This window comes from Babylonia areolata, chromosome 11 (genome assembly GCF_041734735.1).
Source record: "Babylonia areolata isolate BAREFJ2019XMU chromosome 11, ASM4173473v1, whole genome shotgun sequence".
NCBI classification, from domain to species: domain Eukaryota; kingdom Metazoa; phylum Mollusca; class Gastropoda; order Neogastropoda; family Buccinidae; genus Babylonia; species Babylonia areolata.
The window spans coordinates 34,901,930-34,924,429 of NC_134886.1; the positions used below are offsets into that span (position 1 = coordinate 34,901,930).

General features: G+C 42.6%; 1 protein-coding gene across 1 annotated transcript in view; it reads left to right on the forward strand.

The window, feature by feature from the left end:
- Positions 1 to 22,500, forward strand: part of LOC143287235 (beta-1,3-galactosyl-O-glycosyl-glycoprotein beta-1,6-N-acetylglucosaminyltransferase 3-like) — a 38,341-nt gene that overhangs the window by 571 nt on the left and 15,270 nt on the right. Inside the window, exons 2-6 of the mRNA XM_076595179.1 lie at positions 2,817 to 3,151; positions 8,452 to 8,681; positions 9,688 to 9,924; positions 12,438 to 12,537; positions 17,469 to 17,589. Of these exons, the coding sequence (XP_076451294.1) occupies positions 2,817 to 3,151; positions 8,452 to 8,681; positions 9,688 to 9,924; positions 12,438 to 12,537; positions 17,469 to 17,589 (1,023 nt within the window). The remainder of the gene's footprint in view (positions 1 to 2,816; positions 3,152 to 8,451; positions 8,682 to 9,687; positions 9,925 to 12,437; positions 12,538 to 17,468; positions 17,590 to 22,500) is intronic.

The following is a 22,500-nucleotide window of genomic DNA, read 5'->3' on the forward strand; positions in this document are numbered from 1 at the left end:
GTCTGTCTGCCTGTCTGCCTGTCAGCCTCTCTCTGTGTGTGTGTGTGTGTGTGTGTGTGTGTGTGTGTGTGTGTGTGTGTGTGTGTGTGTGTGTGTGAGTGTTTGTGTCTTTGTTTGCACGCAGTATTATGTCTCAGTGACTGTATGATGTTTTCCCATAAATTCTCTTGTACAAACTTCTTCCCAATCCGAACATTTTTATTATGCCCAGCGTTTACAGCGGCATGGTTCGGCTCCTGAAAACAAGCCTTTTTCTCACTATATATAAGGCTCTGAGCACAGGGCTTTTCTCGGACACCTGGCCTGAGCCCTTTTCTGGTCACATGGTATCCAGTAACGCTTTCTTTCTGATCATGTGACCCTGAGCTCAAGCCATTGAGTACAAGCCCTGCCCTCATTATGACGCTGGGTCTGAGTCACTTCCTCATTATCTGACACACTGTCTGAGCCGTTTCATCATTATCCGACGCTCATTACAAGTCTTTTCCTCATTATCTGTCAGTAATTACAAGCCGTTTCATCATTACCCGGCGCTCATTACAAGTCTTTTCCTCATTATCTGTCAGTAATTACAAGCCGTTTCATCATTACCCGGCGCTCATTAAAAAAACAAAAAACAAAATCAAAAAACAAACAAAAACAAAAACAAAAATAACCCCCAAAACAATCCCTTTCCTCATTATCTGTCGACCCATCATTGTCTAACACTTAGTTTAAGCCTTTTCCTCACTATGTGACAATAATCATAACCATTTTCTTCAGTATCTGACACAAAACCCAAGCCAAACCCTTTCCCCCCCATTATCTGACAGTAATTACAAGTCTTCCCTCCCCCCACCCCCCCCTTTTTTTTTTTTATTTCTCCATATCTAAGACTCAGTATAAACCCTTTTCTCAATATCTGACGTAAAATCCAAATCTTTTCCTCATTATCTGACACCTTGTTCAAGTCCTGTCCTCGCTGTCCAAGCCTTTTATGATCACGACAATGACGACGACTCTGATCTGTTATGTGACACTGAGTGAAAGCTCTTAAAAAACAAAACAAAAAACCCCCAAAAAACCAACAACAAAAAACAAAACAACAACAACAAAAAACAAACCCCCCCCCGAAACAATAAAAAAACAACAACCCCAAACTAAATTCTCTTGCTGCTGTTGTTGTTCTCTCGTTATGTGATACTGAACGTAAGTCTTTTTTTTTTTCATCAGCTAGCACTGAGCACTTCATTTTTTTTTCTTTTCAGTTGATGCCCCTTTGATCATAAATTTATGTAGAGCGCCATTTGTTTTCGCCAGTTGACAAAACCCTTTCCCTCCTCACTTACAGTGATCATTGGCTTCTCTCTGTGTATATATATATGTGTGTATTGTTATTTTATTTATTTATTTATTTATTTTTGTACGCTTATAGTTGACGTCATCAAGTTTTTGCGCCTTATACATATTATTATTATTAGTAGTAGTTCTTTTTTTCTGTATTTATCTATTATTTATTTACTTTTTTTTCTTTTCTCAAGGCCTGACTAAGCGCGTTGGGTTACGCTGCTGGTCAGGCATCTGCTTGGCAGATGTGGTGTAGCGTATATGGATTTGTCCGAACGCAGTGACACCTCCTTGAGCTACTGAAACTGAAACTGAAACTGATTGGCTTTTCTCTTATAAGTTGACAGAGACACTGTCCGCTTGTCTCTTTCTTCACCCCCTGACAAAAAGCGCAAGCCCTCTTGTCATTAACTGACACCGGGCTTAAACTGTTTTTTGTCATCAGTGGACACAAAGTACAACCCTTTCTGTGTTGACTGAGTGTTAGCCATCTTTCCCCCCTATACAGATATGCTGTGTTATCAAAACACGGTGAACGAGGCTCCGCGATTATCAAATTCCCCCGGAAACAACACCAATACAGATTCCGGAAAATACTGATGATTTTTTTTTTCATCGCATTTCTTCCTTTTCTTTTCCTTAAAAAACAACAACAACAACAAAAAACAAACAAAAAAACAAAACAAAACAAATTCATCTCCTTCAGAGTCTCTGTCAGATACTCTCACTAGCTTTCAGTTCCATCTCAGATTTGCTTTCTGTGATCGTAAAAAGGTAAGTGAAAAAACAACAATTGTGCCTTTTGTCACAACAGATTTCTCTGTGTGAAATTCGGGCTGCTCTCCCCAAGGAGAGCGCGTCGTTACAGTGAGAGCGCCACCTTTTATTGTTTTCCTATTTCCTATCAATGTTGCCACGGTCAACCCTTTTTGTTCCCGTGCGGGTCTTTTACCTACGTTAAGTGCATGCTGCACATGGGACCTCCGTTTATCGTCTCAACTGAATGACTAGCGTCCAGACCACTACTAAAGGTCTAGTAGAGGAAGAGAGGGGGGGTGGGGGTGGAGGTGGGGATACTGGCGAGTGTGGGATTCGAACCAGTGCGCGCAGATTCTCTCGTTTCCTAGGTGGATGTGTTACCACCAGGCCAAAACGCCACATTTTCAGAGATACTGAGCAATCTTTGGAGTTATTTCAAAATTGTTTGCCTTCCTACGATAGACTTCAGTACTGTTCCAAAATGAAACCGTTTTTATCCTCATCATCATCATTATCATTATTATTGTTGTTGTTGTTGTTATCATTATCAATCAATCAATCAATCAGTCAATCAATCAATCAATCAATCATCTGGGGGTGGGGATGGGGGTGGGGCGGATAATCCAAGCTGGGGCGATAGCTGGTTAGAATGTGTGAAAGAGATTAAGTGGAGATCAGTTTATCAACTTCAGATAAAAAAAAAAGTTCATTTCCCGTGACTATGATTGCAGATGGTGGACTTACTGAGGGCGGTGTACAGGCCCCAGAACCTGTACTGCATCCACGCGGACAAGAAATCGCCTCCAGCGTTCCGCCAAGCTGTGGAGGCCGTGTCCCGCTGCTTCCCCAATGTTTTCATGGCCTCTCGCTCCATTGATATCCACTGGAGCTTCTACACCGTGCTGGAACCCGAGATCGTGTGCATGGGGGACCTGTGGAGGAACAAGACGTGGAAATACTTCATCAACCTGACGGGACAGGAATTCCCCCTGAGGACCAACTACGAGCTGGTCCGCATTCTGACTGCATTCAACGGGGTCAATGACATAGCAGGACGCGTTCCCGAGTGAGTTGTTATTCCACAAATTTTTTTTACAGCAGATTTGGTGTAGCGTATATGGATCTGTCCGCACGCTCTGACACCTTGAAACTGAAACTGCAAAAGAAAGACTGCATTGCATTCAGCATTCAAGTGCTGCGTAAAGCTGTTCAGATGCTGACTCAAACATCTGCAGCTCATGCGGACTTAGCTGAATAGAATTCATAGTATAAGTATTATAATAAAAGATTGGTACTGATCGTCTTCGAAAATCAGCTGAATATGATTCTACCCAGTGAGAAGGCGCCACCTCAGAATCATGGTTTGAGTGTGCGTGCTAGCTATCTGGGCATCAGTTCGTGTCTTACTCGGCTGGGCGTCGGTCACTTACATCACAGCTCGCGTTACTCGGTTGATGCGAGTTTTTGTTCGCGTAACTGATTTCGGTTTTAAACCTCTTAATGGGATACCTGATGTATGATGCAGTCTATTGCAGTTCATCATTTCTGTACGTGGATGTGTTTGTTACCTGTGTTATTTCCTTGTTACCATGGATATACTTCTGTGTTTATGACAAACATTCCGTGACAGCTCTGCCATTAATGATACCAGATTGGCGTCCTCGCTCCGCGATGCTGACTACGAGCTTTTGCGCACATGTCAACCCCTACCAAGGAGTGTTTGTATGTCATGGATTTTAGATACACATTCCGAGATAGCTCTGCCATTACTGTTACCAGACTGGTGCCGTTGCTCCGCGAGGATGGTTAAGAGCTTTTTCAGCATTTCAACCCGTACTAAGGTGGTTTGTGCATCATGGATTATAAACACAGACATTCCCTGATAGCTCTGCCATTGCACTGTACACGACTGGCAGAAGCTGTATAGGCTAGCCTCTGCTCGGTGAGGATGGTTTTCTGCTGGGCGATGTCTTTGCCTTTGCACATGACAACCCATACCAAGGTGGTTTGTGTATCATGGATCATGCTTACCACTTCAGCGGGACACACACCACACAGGCCATGATATAGCCGATGTCCACATACCCCCATACGAGATGTACAACTCACAGCCAGTACAGGATACAGCAGACAGGCCAAGAAGCAGCCATTGTCCACACACCCCCATTTCAGAATGTGTACACCTAGTTGTATGCACATTGACCCTATTGGCTATTGAAGACCCTGCATATTGTCAGAGGTATGATAATTTGCCTCTTGTAATGAGCTCCGTGTGATGTGTACAGAATCTACTTGCCTCATACACTGGAAGCATTATGTATATCTGATGTCAATGATGGTGGACACACTAACCTGATAAGCGTACAGCTTTTCATGGCCTCTTGACACTGCAAGCACACTGACTATGTGTGAAGGCACAGCACAATATTCAGCTCATACTCCCACCCCCTCACAGGGGGCAACATACAGATGACCAAGACAGAGGAGTCTGACTCAGCCTGTAGCTTCATGTTCGTTCATTCATAGTAGTTGCACTTTTTCGTATTGCCACTACGGATGCTGAAAAATAAATCCCAGTGCTGTTGATTTCAGTACTGTCAAGCCATTGTTCTGAAGTACCTCGTTTAGTATATCTTTGATTGAGAGAGCCTTTCCACGGCACACACTGTCATCATGCACAGCTGACGTGCACAATGAGAGGGCAATGAAAGAATGCAACAAGATGATGGAAGAAAAGGCACTGTGCAATGTGCCAGCTGACTGTGATATTTGACAACACAATTCGTGTGTTTGCACAGCTGGATTTCATGCAACATGGGGTGAGTGCCATTCATACCCTGTATAATTTATGCTTCTTGCAGAGTGAGGCAACAGAGAAATATGTGCACACAAATATACCTTTTCGTGTCCTCCCAATGTTTACAGATCATTTTGTGACACCCATGGGAACACTGATCTGCTTGTCACAACATTCTCTCTTTTTTTGTTGTTGTTGTCAGCCTATGATTCGGACTTATATATCCATGATGTACAACCCGAGTCCATTCAATGAACTATGACTTTTGTGTTATTATATGGGGATTATGACTTTTACATTCCCTGTCGTGGGTTCATTCAGTGACCTCTAATTTCCTTATCATATTAGGATTATTACTATTATGCTCATGGTGAACACACCCTTGGGGCTGTTCAGTGAACTGTGATTTCTTTGCCATCAGTTTCGGTTTTTGACGTTTACAACCTTGATGTGGAGTCCCTGCCTTTGATTCCATTCAATGAATTCTTAACTCACTCAGTACGGCCAGTCCTCTCTTCTCCTCTACACAGACCCCTCGGATGTCCAGTGGGTGTCTGAATGACCCAACCTTTAGCTTCCGTCGTCAGAGTTGTGGTATTCTTTGTCAACATTCACCTCTTCAGTATAAGAGCGTTCCGCTTGCAATATTTTGATGATGGTAACTGGGATGAAATTAAGTCATTTGTCATCAAACTATGGCCACAAATGCGGCCAAGAGGTTTTGGTCATAGATTACTAATAAATAAATAAATAAACAGAAATAGAAAGTCATCTCATTGGTTAGGCAGGGACTATTACACACTCCAGGCCTGTTTCTTTCCATTGCTCAGAGGCCTTGCATTTATTGAGAAGTGCCACCAGTCCCATGTGTCATGAGTGTTGTCAGATAAGGAGCAACACTCTTTATGCCGGAGGCGAGTCTATGCTCATTTACGGTATGTCGCAACAGTCAGTCTTTGTCTCGTTTTCTCCTTTTGCCGCTGTAAGGTTAAGCACGGCTAATTTATGTTATATAATTTGTAATACATAAACGAAGCAGGAACTTGATCAATTGTGTGTGTCAATCAACTGAATGGTTCTTTTCCATTTTAATGATAATTTTCACACACACACACACACACACACACACACACACACACACGAACAGACGCGCGCGCGCACATATACATCGTTGGACCTCGATATGTTATGACCCACCCGTGAAGTTTTCCCCAGACCTTCAGCCCATCCACCCCACTGTGCTTTGATCCTTCAAAACTTTACCACACCACTTTTATTGCCCTTTTATGATATCCCCTCTTCCAGCGGCGCACAACAGCTGAGAAGGGGCCGTAGAGGAGACGTCACATGTGAGACAAAGACCCACAAATAAACACACACACACACACGCACGCACGCAAGCAAGACGCCCTATCCGCCCACATGCACACCCACGCACTCTCACATAGACATGCGTCAAATGCACGCACTAGCATACACAGACACACACAGACACACACACACACACACACACACACACACACACACACACACACACACACACACACACACACACACACACACACACACACAGTGAGCACAACAGACACACAAGAGTTGCGACACGAAGTTTTACGATCCAGCCAAGCAAAAAGGGCTGCCTCTTCCAACCTTCTGTACTCTGATGCAGAAGCAACGAAAGCACTTGTAATGGTTAGGACTGTGTCCGATGAGTACAGTAACTCACTCCGGTGATTTGGAGCTGCAAAACCTATTTTGCAACCAGAATGTTCGGTCCTGTGGTTTGGATTGTGGAAACAGTGGGTGTTTCTCCAGTTTGCATGGTACGTTTCTCAGCACTGATACACGCTCTACTTCGTCTTCGCCAATGATGCTCTTTTCCATATACTCACACACATGGTTAAAAGCGTCCCAGTGGGTTTCCTTTCGAAAACAATTTGCCTCTTTTTCCATTAACTGTGTGATAAAATATATATGAACATAGTGCCGTTTCAAGCACATATACCCCCAAAAGTTATTTATATGGCCCAAAGAAGGAAAAATGACCAATATTTACCCTCCCCCTGCATTTATACCGTAATTCAAACTTGGCAGACAGGTAAATTATGATTTCTAACATAAAAACACACAAGAAAATCACTATGAACCCCCCCCCGCACCCCCTGCCCGTCGGGATAAGGGTTACCATTTGCCACCCGTCAGACTATGGTCAGTGGTCAGCGGACAGTGGTGGTCAGAAATGGTCAATGGTCAGCAATTGACATTGGTGGTTAGTCAGTAGTGGTCACTGGTGGTCAGTGGTGGTAAGCGATCAATGGTGGTCAGTGGTCAGCAGTGACCAGTGGCCAGAAGTGGTCAGCGGTGGTCAGCGTTGGTCGGTGGTCTGTAGTGGTCAGTAGTCGTCAGGCTTATGCACCAACAAGCGATTATGATGACGAGGCTGTGGAAGATTTACACGAACAAGCGCAAGAAATTTTTTTATCAGTATTTAGTAGTAGTAGGCCTCCTTCGGTCATGGCTGACCATGAACAAAGTATATCCGACCTAATGTCTAATTGGGCTGTCTACTTGGACTAAGCAGCGTCGCCTGTGACTGTAGAGACCGATGCGAGAGAGACAGTCTCTGTCGCAGCGGTCACATGTGTAAGTTGATGCTGGTATGTTGGCTGCCGTCCCTTTTCTGCGAGCTCGCTTTTCTGCTGCAGCAGCTGACAGTCTGTCCTCACCAATCCGTAGCTAATTCTTGAGAGTGCTTCTCCATTTGTTGCGGTCATCTGCAAGGTCCTCCCAGGACTCAGTGTTGATCTCAAGCGCCTTCATGTCACGTTTGCAAACGTCTTTGTATCTCAGCTGTGGGCGGCCGATGCTTCTCTGCCCCGTGGCGAGTTCTCCATAAAGGATGTCTTTTGGGATGCGACCATCCATGCGGCGAACGTGGCCCAGCCAGCGCAGCCGACGCTGTCTCAGCATGGTATACATAGTCGGGAGGCCAGCGCGAGTCAGGACTTCGGTGTTTGTCACCTTGTCTTGCCAGGAGATGCAGAGTATGCGCCGTAGGCTTTTCAGGTGGAAGGTATTGAGCCTTTTCTCCTGACGAGCATGTGTGGTCCACGCCTCACTGCCACACAGCAAGGTGCTGAGGACGCAGGCGCTGTATACAGCCATCTTTGTCTTCGTGGTCAGCTTGGGATTCGTGCACACTCTTTGTGTGAGGCGGGCTAGTGTTGTGGCTGCCTTTCCGATCCTCTTGTCGATATATAATAATAATAATGGTATTTATATAGCGCTGAATCTTGTGCAGAGACAAACCAAAGCGCTTTCGCACTAGTCATTCACACGCATGCATAACTCTAAAACTGTAGAAACTAAAGACAAGGAAGGGCAGGCAAGGGAGGCTATTTTGGGAAGAAGTGGGTTTTAAGGCCAGACTTGGAAGAGCTGAGAGTGGAGACTTGACGAAGCGAAAGAGGAAGTTCATTCCAATCGCAAGTCCAGAGACAGAGAAAGAACAGCGGCCAACAGTCGAGTGTTTGAATCTGGGTATGCGTAAACATTTTATTCTGTTTCAGTGAAGCAAACCAAGCACGATGGCACAGGTTCCTTCCGGCCCCCCACAACATCACGGTGCACAAAGGGCCCGTTCACATCGTGGCCAGCAGAGCCTTCGTGGACTACGTGCTGCACGCGCCTCCAGCCCAAGAATACCTGCGGTGGTGCCAGAAAACCCGGTTCCCTGAAGAGCACTTCTTTAACAGCCTGAATCACAACCCCCACCTCGGGGCACCGGGCAGACGTCCAGGTAAAGGCTCCAGTTCTTGTCTTGCCGGCCATTAACTGCGATGCAGGATGAACGAAATGCCAGATATGGGGGCGGGACTCTGTCTGTTGCAGATCCGAGGATCAAACTTTGTTCTGTTTGAGTGATGATTGATATGTACATACTTATCAAAGAAGAGTGCACGAGTTTGGGGGGCTTTTTTTCCCACTTGTGTCTTAAAATGTTTTATGTTCTTATTGAATGTTTCCTTTTACATGGTGATTGGTGTTTACATGGTGATCAGGGAAGGGTGTGCCGGTGGCGGTAGGTGAGTGCTGGCGCTGTCTTCTGTGCAAAGGCGGTAAGCAGACGGCAGGAGATGGTGTTAGCTGCTTTGTGGGGGTTCCATTCCTGCAACAGCTTTATAACAGTAACAGAGATCTCCATATACGGCATGTCAAGTCGGGAGATCCCTGTCTAGAAAGGCATGTTGTTCAAATCCGCCCCATCATGTTTTGCACTCTGTAAGTAAAACGTTCAGTCCCTTGCGTTTGCTTCCTTTTATCACAGTCCAGCATAAGCGCTTCTTGTATGATGATCCGTGTATGACGATCTGCTGTGCGCCCGGGGGAGCTGGAGGGGTTGGGGGGAGGGGGTGATGGTGGCGTAACTAATGGCCAATTTTTGTTCTTGACGAATTTTGAAAAAAGAAAGAAAAAAAGTCTGGGTCACTTCACTCTCGATAGTCGATCTGTCTGGGCGGTAATCGCAGGTCATTTTTGCCCAGCGCTTTAAACATTGAAGACAAAGGTCCGTTGGGGCAGTGGGAACTGTGAGGGGACCGGGATGGAGGGAGGGGTTGGGGGGCCGGATGGCATTTGACACAACTGTTGCAAGCGCCGCGTTCATTTGATCGGTTGGGCGATTTTTGTCCTCACCTGTGATTTTTCCTTTGTGACGATTATGATCATTGATAGTTGTGGTCGTGGTAGTGGTACTAATTCGTCCATACTTACAATCGGAGTTAAAGTTGTGTGTTGGATTTCAGGAAACGCCCACCCGAATGCTGACTTCGAAAGAAGAATTAGGTCACTGGTCCGCTACAAGAATTGGGTGCCTGGGTACCCCTGCCCTGGACACAAGGTCGTCCGTGGCATCTGCATCCTGAACGTTCTTGACCTACCCACGCTGTACCACCGAAGGGAACTGTTCGCTAACAAGTTTCACGCAGACTACAGCCGTCTGGCGCTGCGCTGTCTGGCTGAGGAACTCCACAATCGCACTCGTGACCAGACTTTGAGAAGACGGGATTTCAATGTGACCGCTTACGAACGGTTTGCCCAAGGGATATAACAATGAGCATAATATGAGTTTTATAGTTGTACTGGGTAATGTATTAGTGTACTATATGTTAAAATTATATTTTGACATAGTGTGAGTTATACATAGTTTACTACTTGGCAGTGTATTTGTAGTGTGTTACATGGTTTTAATTATGTTATGATTTTTAGTTGCCCTGGTTTGTTGTTAAATTACTATTGTAGTTTTTTTTAGAATTGATATTTAGTTTTCAGACAAGCACACACACACACACACACAATGTCAATGAAGAAAACAAACATCAAACTTGACTTGTTTTAACAGGAAGCACTTGTCCAGGAGTTTGTTCTTCATTGTCGAGCTCGAAGGAACATTAGAGAGAATTATATTAAGCCTGGATTCTATATACTTCCAACTTCGTTTAAAGAAAAGCTGCTGATGTATGTAACCTCTGAAATTGCTTGAAACCTTTATTATTTGTTATATATATATATATATATATATATATATATATGTGTGTGTGTGTGTGTGTGTGTGTGTGTGTGCATAGTAATGGCCTAGAGGTAACGCGTCCGTCTAGGAAGCGAGAGAATCTGAGCGCGCTGGTTCGAATCACGGCTCAGCCGCCAATATTTTCTCCCCCTCCACTAGACCTTGAGTGGTGGTCAAGACGATAGTCATTCGGATGAGACAATAAACCGAGGTCCCGTGTGCAGCATGCACTTAGCGCACGTAAAAGAACCCACGGCAACAAAAGGGTTGTTGCTGGCAAAATTCTGTAGAAAAATCCACTCCCATAGGAAAAAAACAACAACAAATGCACGAAGGAAAAAAAAGAAAAAAAAAAAAAAGAAAAAGAAAAAAAAGGGTGGCGCTGTAGTGTAGCGACGCGCTCTCCCTGGGGAGAGCAGCCCGAATTTCACACAGAGAAATCTGTTGTGATAAAAAGAAATACAAATACAAATATATCTATATATATATGTCATTCCTTGAGATTTTGTTTGCATTTCGAACAAAATGAAAAAGGAGGATTAGATCTAAACTGACAGGTGAAGAATCACAGTAAGATAATGTTTAGAGAATCAGGTGAGTCAAGGGAAACAATAGAGAAGCCTAACAAAACAATTCAATAGCACTCATACAGTCTACCACTGGTGGAATCAAAGGTTTTGTTTTTTTTAATGTATTTTTAAAAATGTATTCATTATTACTATCATTTTTTTGGAATGCTTTATACCTGTAGCCGCAAGCCAATAAAGCGCACAGATATATCCAACAAAATTAAGCAAGTTAACATACAGTCTAAATGAAACCAGAAAAAAATCATTGTCCGGGTCACCATATTGTCAGGATGTGTTTCGTGGATGTTTATAAATAGACTATTACAAAGGAAATAAAATGAACATTGTCTCAGGTAGGTGCGTGCTCTGGTATTAAGTCATCCACACATACACATGCACAGACAATGATAACAAAAACACAACAGTGTTTTTATTATTATTATTATTATTATTATTATTATTATTATTATTATTATTATTATTATTAACAGTATTTATATAGTAGGTGCAGGTCCCGTAAAAAAAAACGTTCCCAACATTGAAAAAAAAAAAAAAAAAAAAAAAATCCGCGGACAGGAAGCCTGTTGTGAAAAAAACAACAAAAAAACCCTAAGAGTGTTGATACAGGCCTGAATCATATTATGTAAGTCACACAGGAGGTCACTGATAAGAGCCACCGATACACGACGATAGTTGGAAGATCACATCTCGCTGTGGTCCGGGTTGTTTGGCAGCGTATATTTTTTCACGGCGTTCTTCGTCTAGGCGGTAGATCGATGATTTGATTTGAGACTGCACCCGATCCAAGAAACCGTCTGCTCACAGCAGCATAACAATCTCCAGTTGTTTCAGCTTTCTTAATGCTCAGTAAATATTATTTACTGCTTTATGGCGACGTCTTTGTGTCTTTGCGTCTCAGAATGACCGTTTTCAGGGGAGGTAAATCAAAGCCTCTGTTGCGAAAAATAAAACTAAAAAACAACAGGCGCTTGACATACTTAGCTTTCATGACATATCGTTTCCTCTGGGATAAAAAAAAAGTCTTCCCCCACCCCTTTTTTTTTCTTCTTTTTATAGCCAAAATATGAATGTACCAGTGAATACAAGCTCTTGTTCTAAATGGCATGAATGATTACTGGTCAGTGGCACTCTGCTGAATGGTTCTTTGATGACTGGCATCGTTTCCAGTGGTGCCCTTGGTACTCCATCTTTAGGAGAACTCACTTGACCGTTTTCAAGGGAGGTAAGTCTATGCCTCTGTTGCAAACCCCACAAAAAACGAACAAACAAACAACAACAACAACAAAAACAAACCAAATTAACCAACAACAAAAGGCGCTTGACATTCTTAACATTCATGACACACACCAGGTCCAGAGTCCTTTGCACAGTGCAGATAAACAGGCGCTTCTCACAGACAAGATGTCCATCCTCAATCAAAGGTATGAAAGCTTCCAGACGCTCTTCAGCACCAACCGCACAGGCCAAGACTCCACAATTCTTGGAATCCTGCAACAGTGAGTGGAAATAGAATTGGACTAGACTCCAACCTTGAAAGAAATTGTCAAGGCCATAGAGCAGCTGAAAAGTGGCAAGGCAGCAGATGTAGTTGGAATTCCACAAGACATCTGTAGCCCTACACACCAAACTCTGTGTGTTCTTTACCCGCTGTTGGGAAGATGACTAGTTACCATAGGTTCTCCGTGACACATTTGTCATCACCCTGTATAAGAACAAAGGGAAAAAGTATGATTGCTCCAACTACCAGGGGATAACTCTACTATCCAGTGCAGGGAAAAACCTTGCAAGAGTTTTCCTGAAAAGACCTATGTCTACCATCACAAAGCACCTCCCAGAGAGCCAGTGTGACTATAGACCCAACTAAAGGATCACCAAGATTAGTCCACAAGATCGAGGGGTTTACCGTGCACTCCCCTCAGGAATGATTTAGACTAGTCTGAAAATGTTCTTTGGTGTCTGCTGAACCCATTTTTACATGTTTCCAAGAACAAAAACTGGGACGTACTCAGAGTTACTGCCCTTGGTACAAGGCTACCCTCTCGCGCCCTGGACAATGAAATTTAGACAAACTCAAGTTCAAACCCTCATGAATCATATTAATATTAAGAAAACCGTCACATATGTTTCCTTCTTCATAGTATATTTTCCATTCGAATATATATTCAGAATGAACTGTCTTCATTCTTTCTTTCACAATTAAGGCTTGTATTTGCCTATTATAAAATCTATAATGATAAATAACAATGGTATTTATTTAGCGCTGAATCTTGTGGAGAGACAAACCAAAGCGCTTTCGCACCAGTCATTCAACGCATGCATAACTCTAAAACTGTAGAAACTAAAGACAAGGAAGGGCAGGCAAGGGAGGCTATTTTGGGAAGAGGTGGGTTTTAAGGCCAGACTTGAAAGAGCTGAGAGTGGAGACTTGACGAAGCGAAAGAGGAAGTTCATTCCAATCGTAAGGTCTAGAAACAGAGAAAGAACGGCGGCCAACAGTCGAATGTTTGAATCTGGGTATGCGTAAACAGAGTGGATCCGAAGCCGATCGTAGTGAGCGAGATGGAGTGTAGAGGTGAAGGCAGCGACAGAGATAGGAAGGGGCAGTTTTGTGAATACATTTTTTACATAGGAGTGCTGATCTTGTACTTTATTCAGTGTGAGACAAGGAGCCAGTGGAGATGTTGCAAAAGAGGAGTGATGTGCTCAGATCTTTTTCTTTCTGAGGACGAGTCGGGCAGTAGAGTTTTGTATGCGCTGAAGGGACTGAATGGATGAAGCAGGCAAACCAGACAATAGAGAGTTACAGTAGTCAAGGCGAGAGAGAATGAGAGAAACGACAAGTCTAGATGTTGCGTCAGTGGACAGATATTTCCGGACGGCACTGATGCGCCGCAGTTGACAGTAGCAGGACTGACATGTCTGACTGATAAATTTTTGCATGGACAGTGTATTGTCAAGGACAACACCGAGGTTCCTGACTGACGTGGAAAGAGAGATGGATGTATTGCCAAGTTTGATTGTGTCAATTGTGATGGAAGACAGTTTTTGTTTAGTTCCTATGATCATTGTTTTAGTTTTGTCCGCGCTCAATTGTAACTTATTTCGAGTCATCCAGTTTTGAATGTCCAGGAATCTTCCACGAATTAACGTAAAATTGTCCAGTAGTTTTATTTTCTCACTTCAATATCACTCTTTCCGAAATCATTTTTATACCGAGACTTTCAGAGGTCTTCTAGAAATTATTTCAGAACTTTTGGATCAACATTTTACCATTTGGGGAGTCACACTGGTCGACTTACTTCCCCTACTCCCAAAGTGCTGTTTTGCCAGGAATCGCCTTTGAGTCGCAAAATCGCGTATATTTTGTGGCTAACATTTACATATGTCATGTTCCTCTGCTGAAATACAATAGATACTGATCTGAAAAAAAGTTCGTTCAAAATACATTGTGTATATCGTGCAAATAAGCGACATCAGTAAGGAAAATAAAGTTTGCCTACCGGGCAACACCACCTCCCCCCTAACACTCACTGGAATAAACCAGACTGGTTGTAAACATATTTAGAGTGTTCTGTGATGATTTCACAATTGTTTTCCACACGAAACCATGCGATCTGGCGTCTTGAAGCTGATTGTGAGACCATTGTGGAGCCAACCTGATGTTTATAAGTGTAACAAGTTGTTATCTATCTGTCCCATCCTCAAACAGCTAACATTTCAGAATATGATTTTATAGGGGCGATAGTTTTATAGTATGCACTTGTTTACAACTGATGATTAAGTAGTGGACAGTTTTGGGTATCAAGATTTCACATTTAAATTCGTTTTTTGTATCTGCTGAAGTGAACTTGGTAATGGTATAAAAAGATTGAAGAAATAGTGTCAAGAAAAAGCAAGCATGAAACAATAAACAATCTCACATCAAAAGTGGAGAAAGTTCCAGATTGCATTAAAATGTTGAAGAATCGACTGAAAACCTTTTGCAATTTTTTGTTTCCAGTTACCAGCGGCTGCAGTTTTAGTTAGAGAAGCTTCAGTCAAGACATAAACCAGACCGCTGGAACCTGCAGACTCCCTATATCACATGAACATATCTGCAAATTTTTGAGGACCTAAACCCAGAGCATGGGTATTACGGAGATTACTATAAACGTTTCAGAATTAAAAATTAATCCAACGCTTTGCCGTTTAAGAACCTCCACAAAAGATGATGAAGTTGTTCAACAGCAGGTAAAATGGTTTAGGCATTCCTCTGAGACACTGGAATACTAGAAGTCTGACGTGAAAAGATATACAACAGAAAAGTAAGAAAGGGAACAGCTGTAGTTGGAGAAGCTACAAGAAAAGCTGAAAGATATTGCCAAATGGAAACTGATGGAATCTGCTAACCCCCCGTATAGCATGGAAAATGTCTGTGAATTTCCGAGAACCAAAACCAAGGGCATGGGTACCATGGATATTGTTATAAACGCTTTACAAAGAACCTTTGCTGCTGCAGGACTTCCACAGAATATGAAGAACCTGCTCAGCAGCCAATAACCTCTAGGTGTTCCTCTGAGACACTGTAGAAAGCAGTATTCAAACCAGACTGCACCGTATTTAACAAAGAAGGAAGAAAAAATGATCAAAGAAAAAGGACTGTGGACAACAGAAGGAACTACACAGTCTTTGAAAATGAAGGCTAGAACACGGTGCATTAAGCTGCAGAACAGAAAAAAGGGATGAAGGGTTTTTACGGAGATTAAGGTGCTTTTGACCTTTTGGCATGAAAAACAAAACCTCACCATAACTACTGCATGCAATATCTATGAGGTCCAGTCTGTTGGATAAGTGCTGACAAAGAATCTAAACAAGAACAAGAGGAATTAGAGGAGTTACACACACAAGCTTGCTTTCGAATATGTGAGCCAAGCGACTGACAAATAAATTATCAACAAACAGAAGTACTTTGGCAGAGAAAGCATCCAGATCCCAGCTACAGTGCACAGACGTTGAAAAGAAAAGTTGAAGCTTTGATCAGAAACTGTTGTTTTATTCTCTTAATCAGGGAGAAAAGTTACAGCCGTACCTTGTGTATGATTCCGAAAAGTCTTGGAACCTCCATTTGCTTCCTACTGACGATATCATTTGGCAGTCGGATGTCCTACCTAGTCAGTTCAAACAAGTTTTAAATCTTTACGAGGTACGATTTATATCCTCCTTTCTGATTAAAAAACAAAACAAAACAACAACAAAAAACAACCCCCGCCCAAACCCCCCTAAAACAAACCAACCCCGACGGTATCTGCCAAGAGCGTCAACTTTTTCCTTTCCATATTCTGTGCTTTGTAGCTAAGATCTGGAAGCTTTCTCTGCAAGAGCACTTTAGTATATATTGTACAACTTAGAGGGTATCGTAATCACCTGTCTGCTGATGATTTCGATGCCAGTCACCTGGCACACGTGTTCGAAAGCAAATCTGTGTGAATCCTCTAGATCCTCCAGGTCTGGTTTAGATTCTTTTTCAGTGTGTAATCAGTCATGCATTTAGTCATTTTGTATTTGTGTATAAAATGCAAGTTGCATAATTAGATGAAAAACAACAGAACCTGACCACAGCCTTCTTGATTACCCCCCACCCCCCAAAACAAAACAAAACAACAACAACAACAAAACAAAACAAAAACAAAAAACAAAACAAAACAAAACAACAACAACAAACAAACAAACAAAAACAACCCCACCAAAAACCCCCAAAAAACAAAAAACAAAAAACCCCAACAAAAACAAAACAAACAAACAAAAAACAACCAAGGGGAGAGAGAGAGAGAGCGGAAGAAGAAAAGACAACTCTGCAAAAGCTCAGCTAATGTCTGAACCGTGTGTTACTTCCCTTAGACCAACTCAACAGATCGGATCGCGTCCGGAAATGCATGGGGACATGGGGACCTTGACTAAGATTTCACTCAGGTACCAGCCGTCGTGGCGAAGTGGTTAGCATCACGCAGTGACGTCTGGATGTACGCAGGTTCGAATCCCAGCGGAGGTGGTTTTTTCGGCCTGCGGCCGGCTGCTACCCACATAGATTGAAGTTTAACGACCAATTGGCGCCTATACCCTTAATGAGGTCAGACTCTACCCAGAGCTGTGATAGTCGCTTAAATGGGAAGACTGGGACCACACAAATCGAGTGTCATCCACTTCACGGATGCGTCTCTGGGTGTGTTGCTCTAATTTCCTGACCGACACTGGTCAACAGCTGGATATCATTATGACAGGAAGCTTAGAGTACAGCCTTGCCACGTAGTCCCAAATCTGAATAAACCTCCATAGCAGCATCGTCACCATTATTGTCCTCCTCTTCCTTCTCCTCCTCCTCCATCATCGATATAAAAAAAACGTCCCAAATTATGTGGACTTTCATGCCCTGCTCTCATGGTGACCTCAGTTCGATGCCCCTCTTCTTCCGTGCTTGGGATAATTCCTGTCAAGGTCTTCGGTGTCGGCAGATTCAAAAGGGACTGCCGTTGGAAGAACGTGGTGGCAGACTCCACTCTGGGGTGGCTGGGGTAGGGGTGAGGGGCCTGGGAACATGGGGACGCTCACTCAGTCTGGATCCGCCACAAAGCAATTGTTGTCGTCAGTAAGGGGCTTAGTAGGTGGTGTCCTAAGTACATTGAATCAGAACAGGCACTACCGAACACTACCGATGCGACTTGGCAGCAGTGCAGGGTCCAGCTGAGAATCTTGCCACTTGCTGTGTTCAAAAGGAAGTGGGACCAGGAGGGTGTGTCGGAAAGCTTTGCCGCCTAGAAGGAAGACCAGATGAGGCTCTTAGATTAGTTGGACTGTCGCGATTTTTTTTTAATGAGAAGATAAATTATTTCAAGAATGTATTTTTGTTTTGTTTTGACAGAATGTGTTCGTACCTGGAGCGAGTTAAATTATTTTGATATATCGAATATACACCATAAACACAGAGAACATTGTGGATAGTTTTTGTCTGTCTGTTGGTGAGCCTTCCGATTGGAGTGATGCGTGACCGTGGAGCCTGACAGTCGATTTTGGACACGGATTCCAATATCATTAACATGCGTATTTGATCTAATGCGCATCATCTGATGGGTTTCGATATACCAGGCTGGGTACGTTTATTCAGACAGCAGGGCGTGGTTGTGGTCAGTGGCGTTTGGTCTGTGAAAGCGTTTACATTAGGCCATAAATCGTTGCCTCCCAAAATTGTCGCCAGGGACATTTTTCGCAAACCTCGTTTCCCATATTTGTCGCCCCCCTCCACTCCATCTGTCTTTCTCTTCCTCTTTGAATGCGTGTGTGTGTGTGTGTGTGTGTGTGTGTGTGTGTGTGTGTGTGTGTGTGTGTGTGTGTGTGTGTGTGTGTGTGGTGTGGTGTGTGTGTGCGCGCGCGCGCGCGCGTGTGTGTGCGTGTGTGTACCTTATTTTGTATTCGTTGGCTGAAACTCCTACGATCACTGATATGTACGAGTGGGCTCTTTAATGTTTTTAGCGTTCTTACCCAGCTACCAAGGCAGCCATATTTCGTTTCTGGGGGTGTCCATACTGGGTAAGTCATTATTTCCACTAACAACTGAACGCTGACATGGTGTTACGTAATATTCAACATGCGTATTTGATCTTCTGCATGCGGAGTTTTGAACTTTTCTTATTTCTTAGAAATTGCAAAGAATAACAACAACCAAAAACAAAATCAATATTTTTCTTAATCAAGAGAAAACAAAACAAAACAAACAAACAAAACAACAACAACAACAACAAAGAAATAAACTTTCATTTCGAATTGATGTTTACGTTACAAAATGTGGACGAGAACTACTTACCGCACGAGTTTATGGATATTCAGCATAAACGTATCCACGTCTGAAGGAAAAACGTCCTTGTTTTGTTTGTTTGATTGATACCTGAATGGCAAAGTCTTTTTTAAACAGATTTATAGCACATGACACATGATGATGTATTTCTATAATAGACCTATCGGCAGTATTTTTTGTTTTAGAGTAATCATAGGTTGCGTAATTTTCTTCACAGAACATGAAATTGCAGCTTTCAGTCAATTCAACAAGAAAGCAAACAACATAAATTGAAATAAAATCATTTGAACCCCGTATCCTTACTCTCTCACAAACACAAACACACAAGGTTTCACGCAGGCATACACACACACAAACACACACACACACACACAGAGGGAGAGGGAAGGAGAGAGAGAGAGAGGGGGGGTGGGAGTGGGGGGGGTGGGGGTGGGGGGTGAGGGGGGTGAGAGGGATGGATAAACAATTGTTTTGTTCCGTTTGTCTGGCTGTGCAAAACGACCCTTTGATCAGCAATGCCAGCGCCAGACCGGAAACTGGATTAATCGACTCGGCCAACCGGCCAAGCTGTCGTGATGCATCGAAGAAAGTGCTGTGTCTGGGAGGCAACACTTCACACAGTGTAAAAAAGAAAGGGTAGGAAGGAAGTGAGTTGTCTGCAAACGAAAGCTCAATCAGTACAGGGGCTGAGATGGATCAAAGGTGTTTTCATAACCCTTCTCCCTCCAACAGAGAGATCAAAGGTGTTTTCATAACCCTTCTCCCTCCATCAGATGGATCAAAGGTGTTTTCATAACCCTTCTCCCTCCATCAGATGGATCAAAGGTGTTTTCATAACCCTTCTCCCTCCATCAGATGGATCAAAGGTGTTTTCATAACCCTTCTCCCTCCATCAGAGAGATCAAAGGTGTTTTCATAACCCTTCTCCCTCCATCAGATGGATCAAAGGTGTTTTCACAACCCTTCTCCCTCCGTCAGAGAGATCAAAGGTGTTTTCATAACCCTTCTTTCCCAAAGAGATGGATCAAAGGTGTTTTCATAACCCTTCTCCCTTCATCAGAAGGATCATAGATGTTTTCATAACCCTTCTACCTCCATCAGAGGGATCATAGATGTTTTCATAACCTGCCTCCCTCCATCGGAGGAATCAAAGGTGTGGGATCATAGGTGTTTTCATAACCCTTTTACCTCCATCAGAGGGATCATAGATGTTTTCATAACATAACCTTTCTACCTCTACCATTTTTTTTGTTCTCCCCCCCCACCCCCTCGCACTCCACACCCCTACTCCAAGTTTATTCATTCGCCCAAATCAAAATACTGTGTGTGTTTTTTTCCCCCGAATCTGCTCAACGTGGTACTTATATCGACAAAGTAAGAAATCGCGTGACGCTTCTGGCGAAATGTCCACGGTTTGGGATAGGTTTTCAGATTGATGAAGTGATCGATGTAGGGTTTCGTACTGCCTGCACTTCTTGACACATCTATAGCGAAGAAATAAAAACAAAAGGCATATCTATAGTTTAGGAATATTGATAATCAAGAACTAGAAAGAGTAAACGTTCCATAGATACACACAGTAACATACCAAGAATCAGATAAAGCAATGACGAGAGAAACGAGTGATGAGCGACTGAAGACAGATCTCAGTTGTCTCCACCCAGGTAGACAGCCTGTTGTGCAAGTGACTCATTGTTTGTAAAACACTTAGAGATTGGTGAGAAAACGGTTGAGACTAACCTGTAGGTGGTGACTTGTCCTAGGCCCTTCTTCATGGGGAGAAAAATAGAGAATGGAGAAGAAAAGAGAGGGCAAAACCAAGACAGAGGTAAAACTAAGAACTGTGAGGAGTAATCAGGGAGAAAAAAAAAAAAGAAAGAAAAAGGTGAGCAATATTTACAAAGGAAAAGAAGGGGGGATGGTTAAACACTGGAGGGGGGGGGGGGGGGGGGGGGGGGGTGGAGGTGGAAAAAGAGGGTTGTGGTTCGCCAAAAGATGAAAAGGTGTCAGAATATTGGTCTTTGACCGAGGATAGGCGCTATAAGAGTATTCATATAGATCAATCAGTCCGTCTGGATAAAGGCATGGCTACGGTCTAAAGTGCAGTCTAACGTGAATCACTTTTTGAAACAATGTGTCTCTGTCCATGTCAAACACTTTGCACCCCTGTGTCTGTCTGACACTCTGTGTCTGTGTCTGACACATCATGTCACTTTCCAACACACTTGAATTCGGTAATGAAATAAAGAAAAGAGGGTGCCACAGGAGAATCTTTCCCACCTTTGGAAATTCATCTTTAAATGTCTGAAACATAGCCCCTTTGCATACTTTGTGTTGAAAACGACTTTGGTTTCATGTGCTTTGTATGGGGCGGAATAACAGGTTTGTCGAAGGTCAATATATTTGGAAAGTCTGCTACAAAATGAAACTTCTCTCCAGTTATACCCGTATCATTATAAAGGAAAATGTGTAATTATCTGGGAATATCATGATACCTACCAACTTCATCTGGTAATTTGTAAACTGTGCATCTTAAATAGAAAAAAAAAGATATATGAATGTTCTGTGGACGAAGTATTTCTCTATACCGGTCATTTTTTAGTTCAAAAACATCCTATTCACAGCCATGTGCTAACTGAAAAAAATATGTTATGCTCTTATGATTTACGTCAGTTTCGAATAAGAAAATCGTGTCTAACGTATTGCTACAAGCCCTTTTTATTTGCTAGTGATTGTAATTCTTGGAACGAACAAATCATAAATCAACTAAAATGCATTTATGACAGACAAGTTATGGTGAAAACAAAGGAGAAAGAAAACAAAGAAACCAAACGGAACTTGCTTGTAGGTGTACAAAATATCATAACTTTGATATTGATGATGCACTGATGCAGGCGATCTATCGCCCGAATAGAATCCAGGCCTTTCTTGACTGATACATTAAAAAACACAACTAATACTGGATTTATTCATGTTTCTCCATAAATCATAAAATCAGTACTTCCATTCAGCCTGAACGAAAAAAACACCCCTCCCCCAAAAAACAACAACAACAACAAAAACAACAACAAAAACAAAAAAAAAAAACAACAACAACAACAACAAAAAAAAACAACAAAAAACAAAAACAAAAAACAACAACAAAAAACCAACAACAAAACAAAACAAAACAAACTTAGAGCAGTCGATCCCCCCCCCTCTACCCCCACACCCCCAAAAAACAACAACAAAAAACAAAACAAGAACAAGAACAAGAACAGCAACAACAACAAAAAAACAAACAAGAAAACAAAAACAAACAAAAACAAATCAACAATTTAAAAAAAAATTTTTTTACACAACTCACATTCCTCATTAATTGTGGGCTAAAAGAGGATATGGTAGGATACTGTAAAAACCACCCGTAAAGAAGTATAGAAAAATGTGAAAGAAAGAACGCTGAAATGGTTCCCAAATATGACAATCATAGTATTTTTGTTACATACCCATTAAAATGGGTAATACAAACAATGGGAAGTACATATACTGTAAAAAAAAAAGAAGAAAAAATATAGAAGAAAGAATGATCCAGTGCAGCATTTTTTAGTTCCCCCCCCACCCCCCCCCCGCCCCAACGATAACGATCTTTTATTCA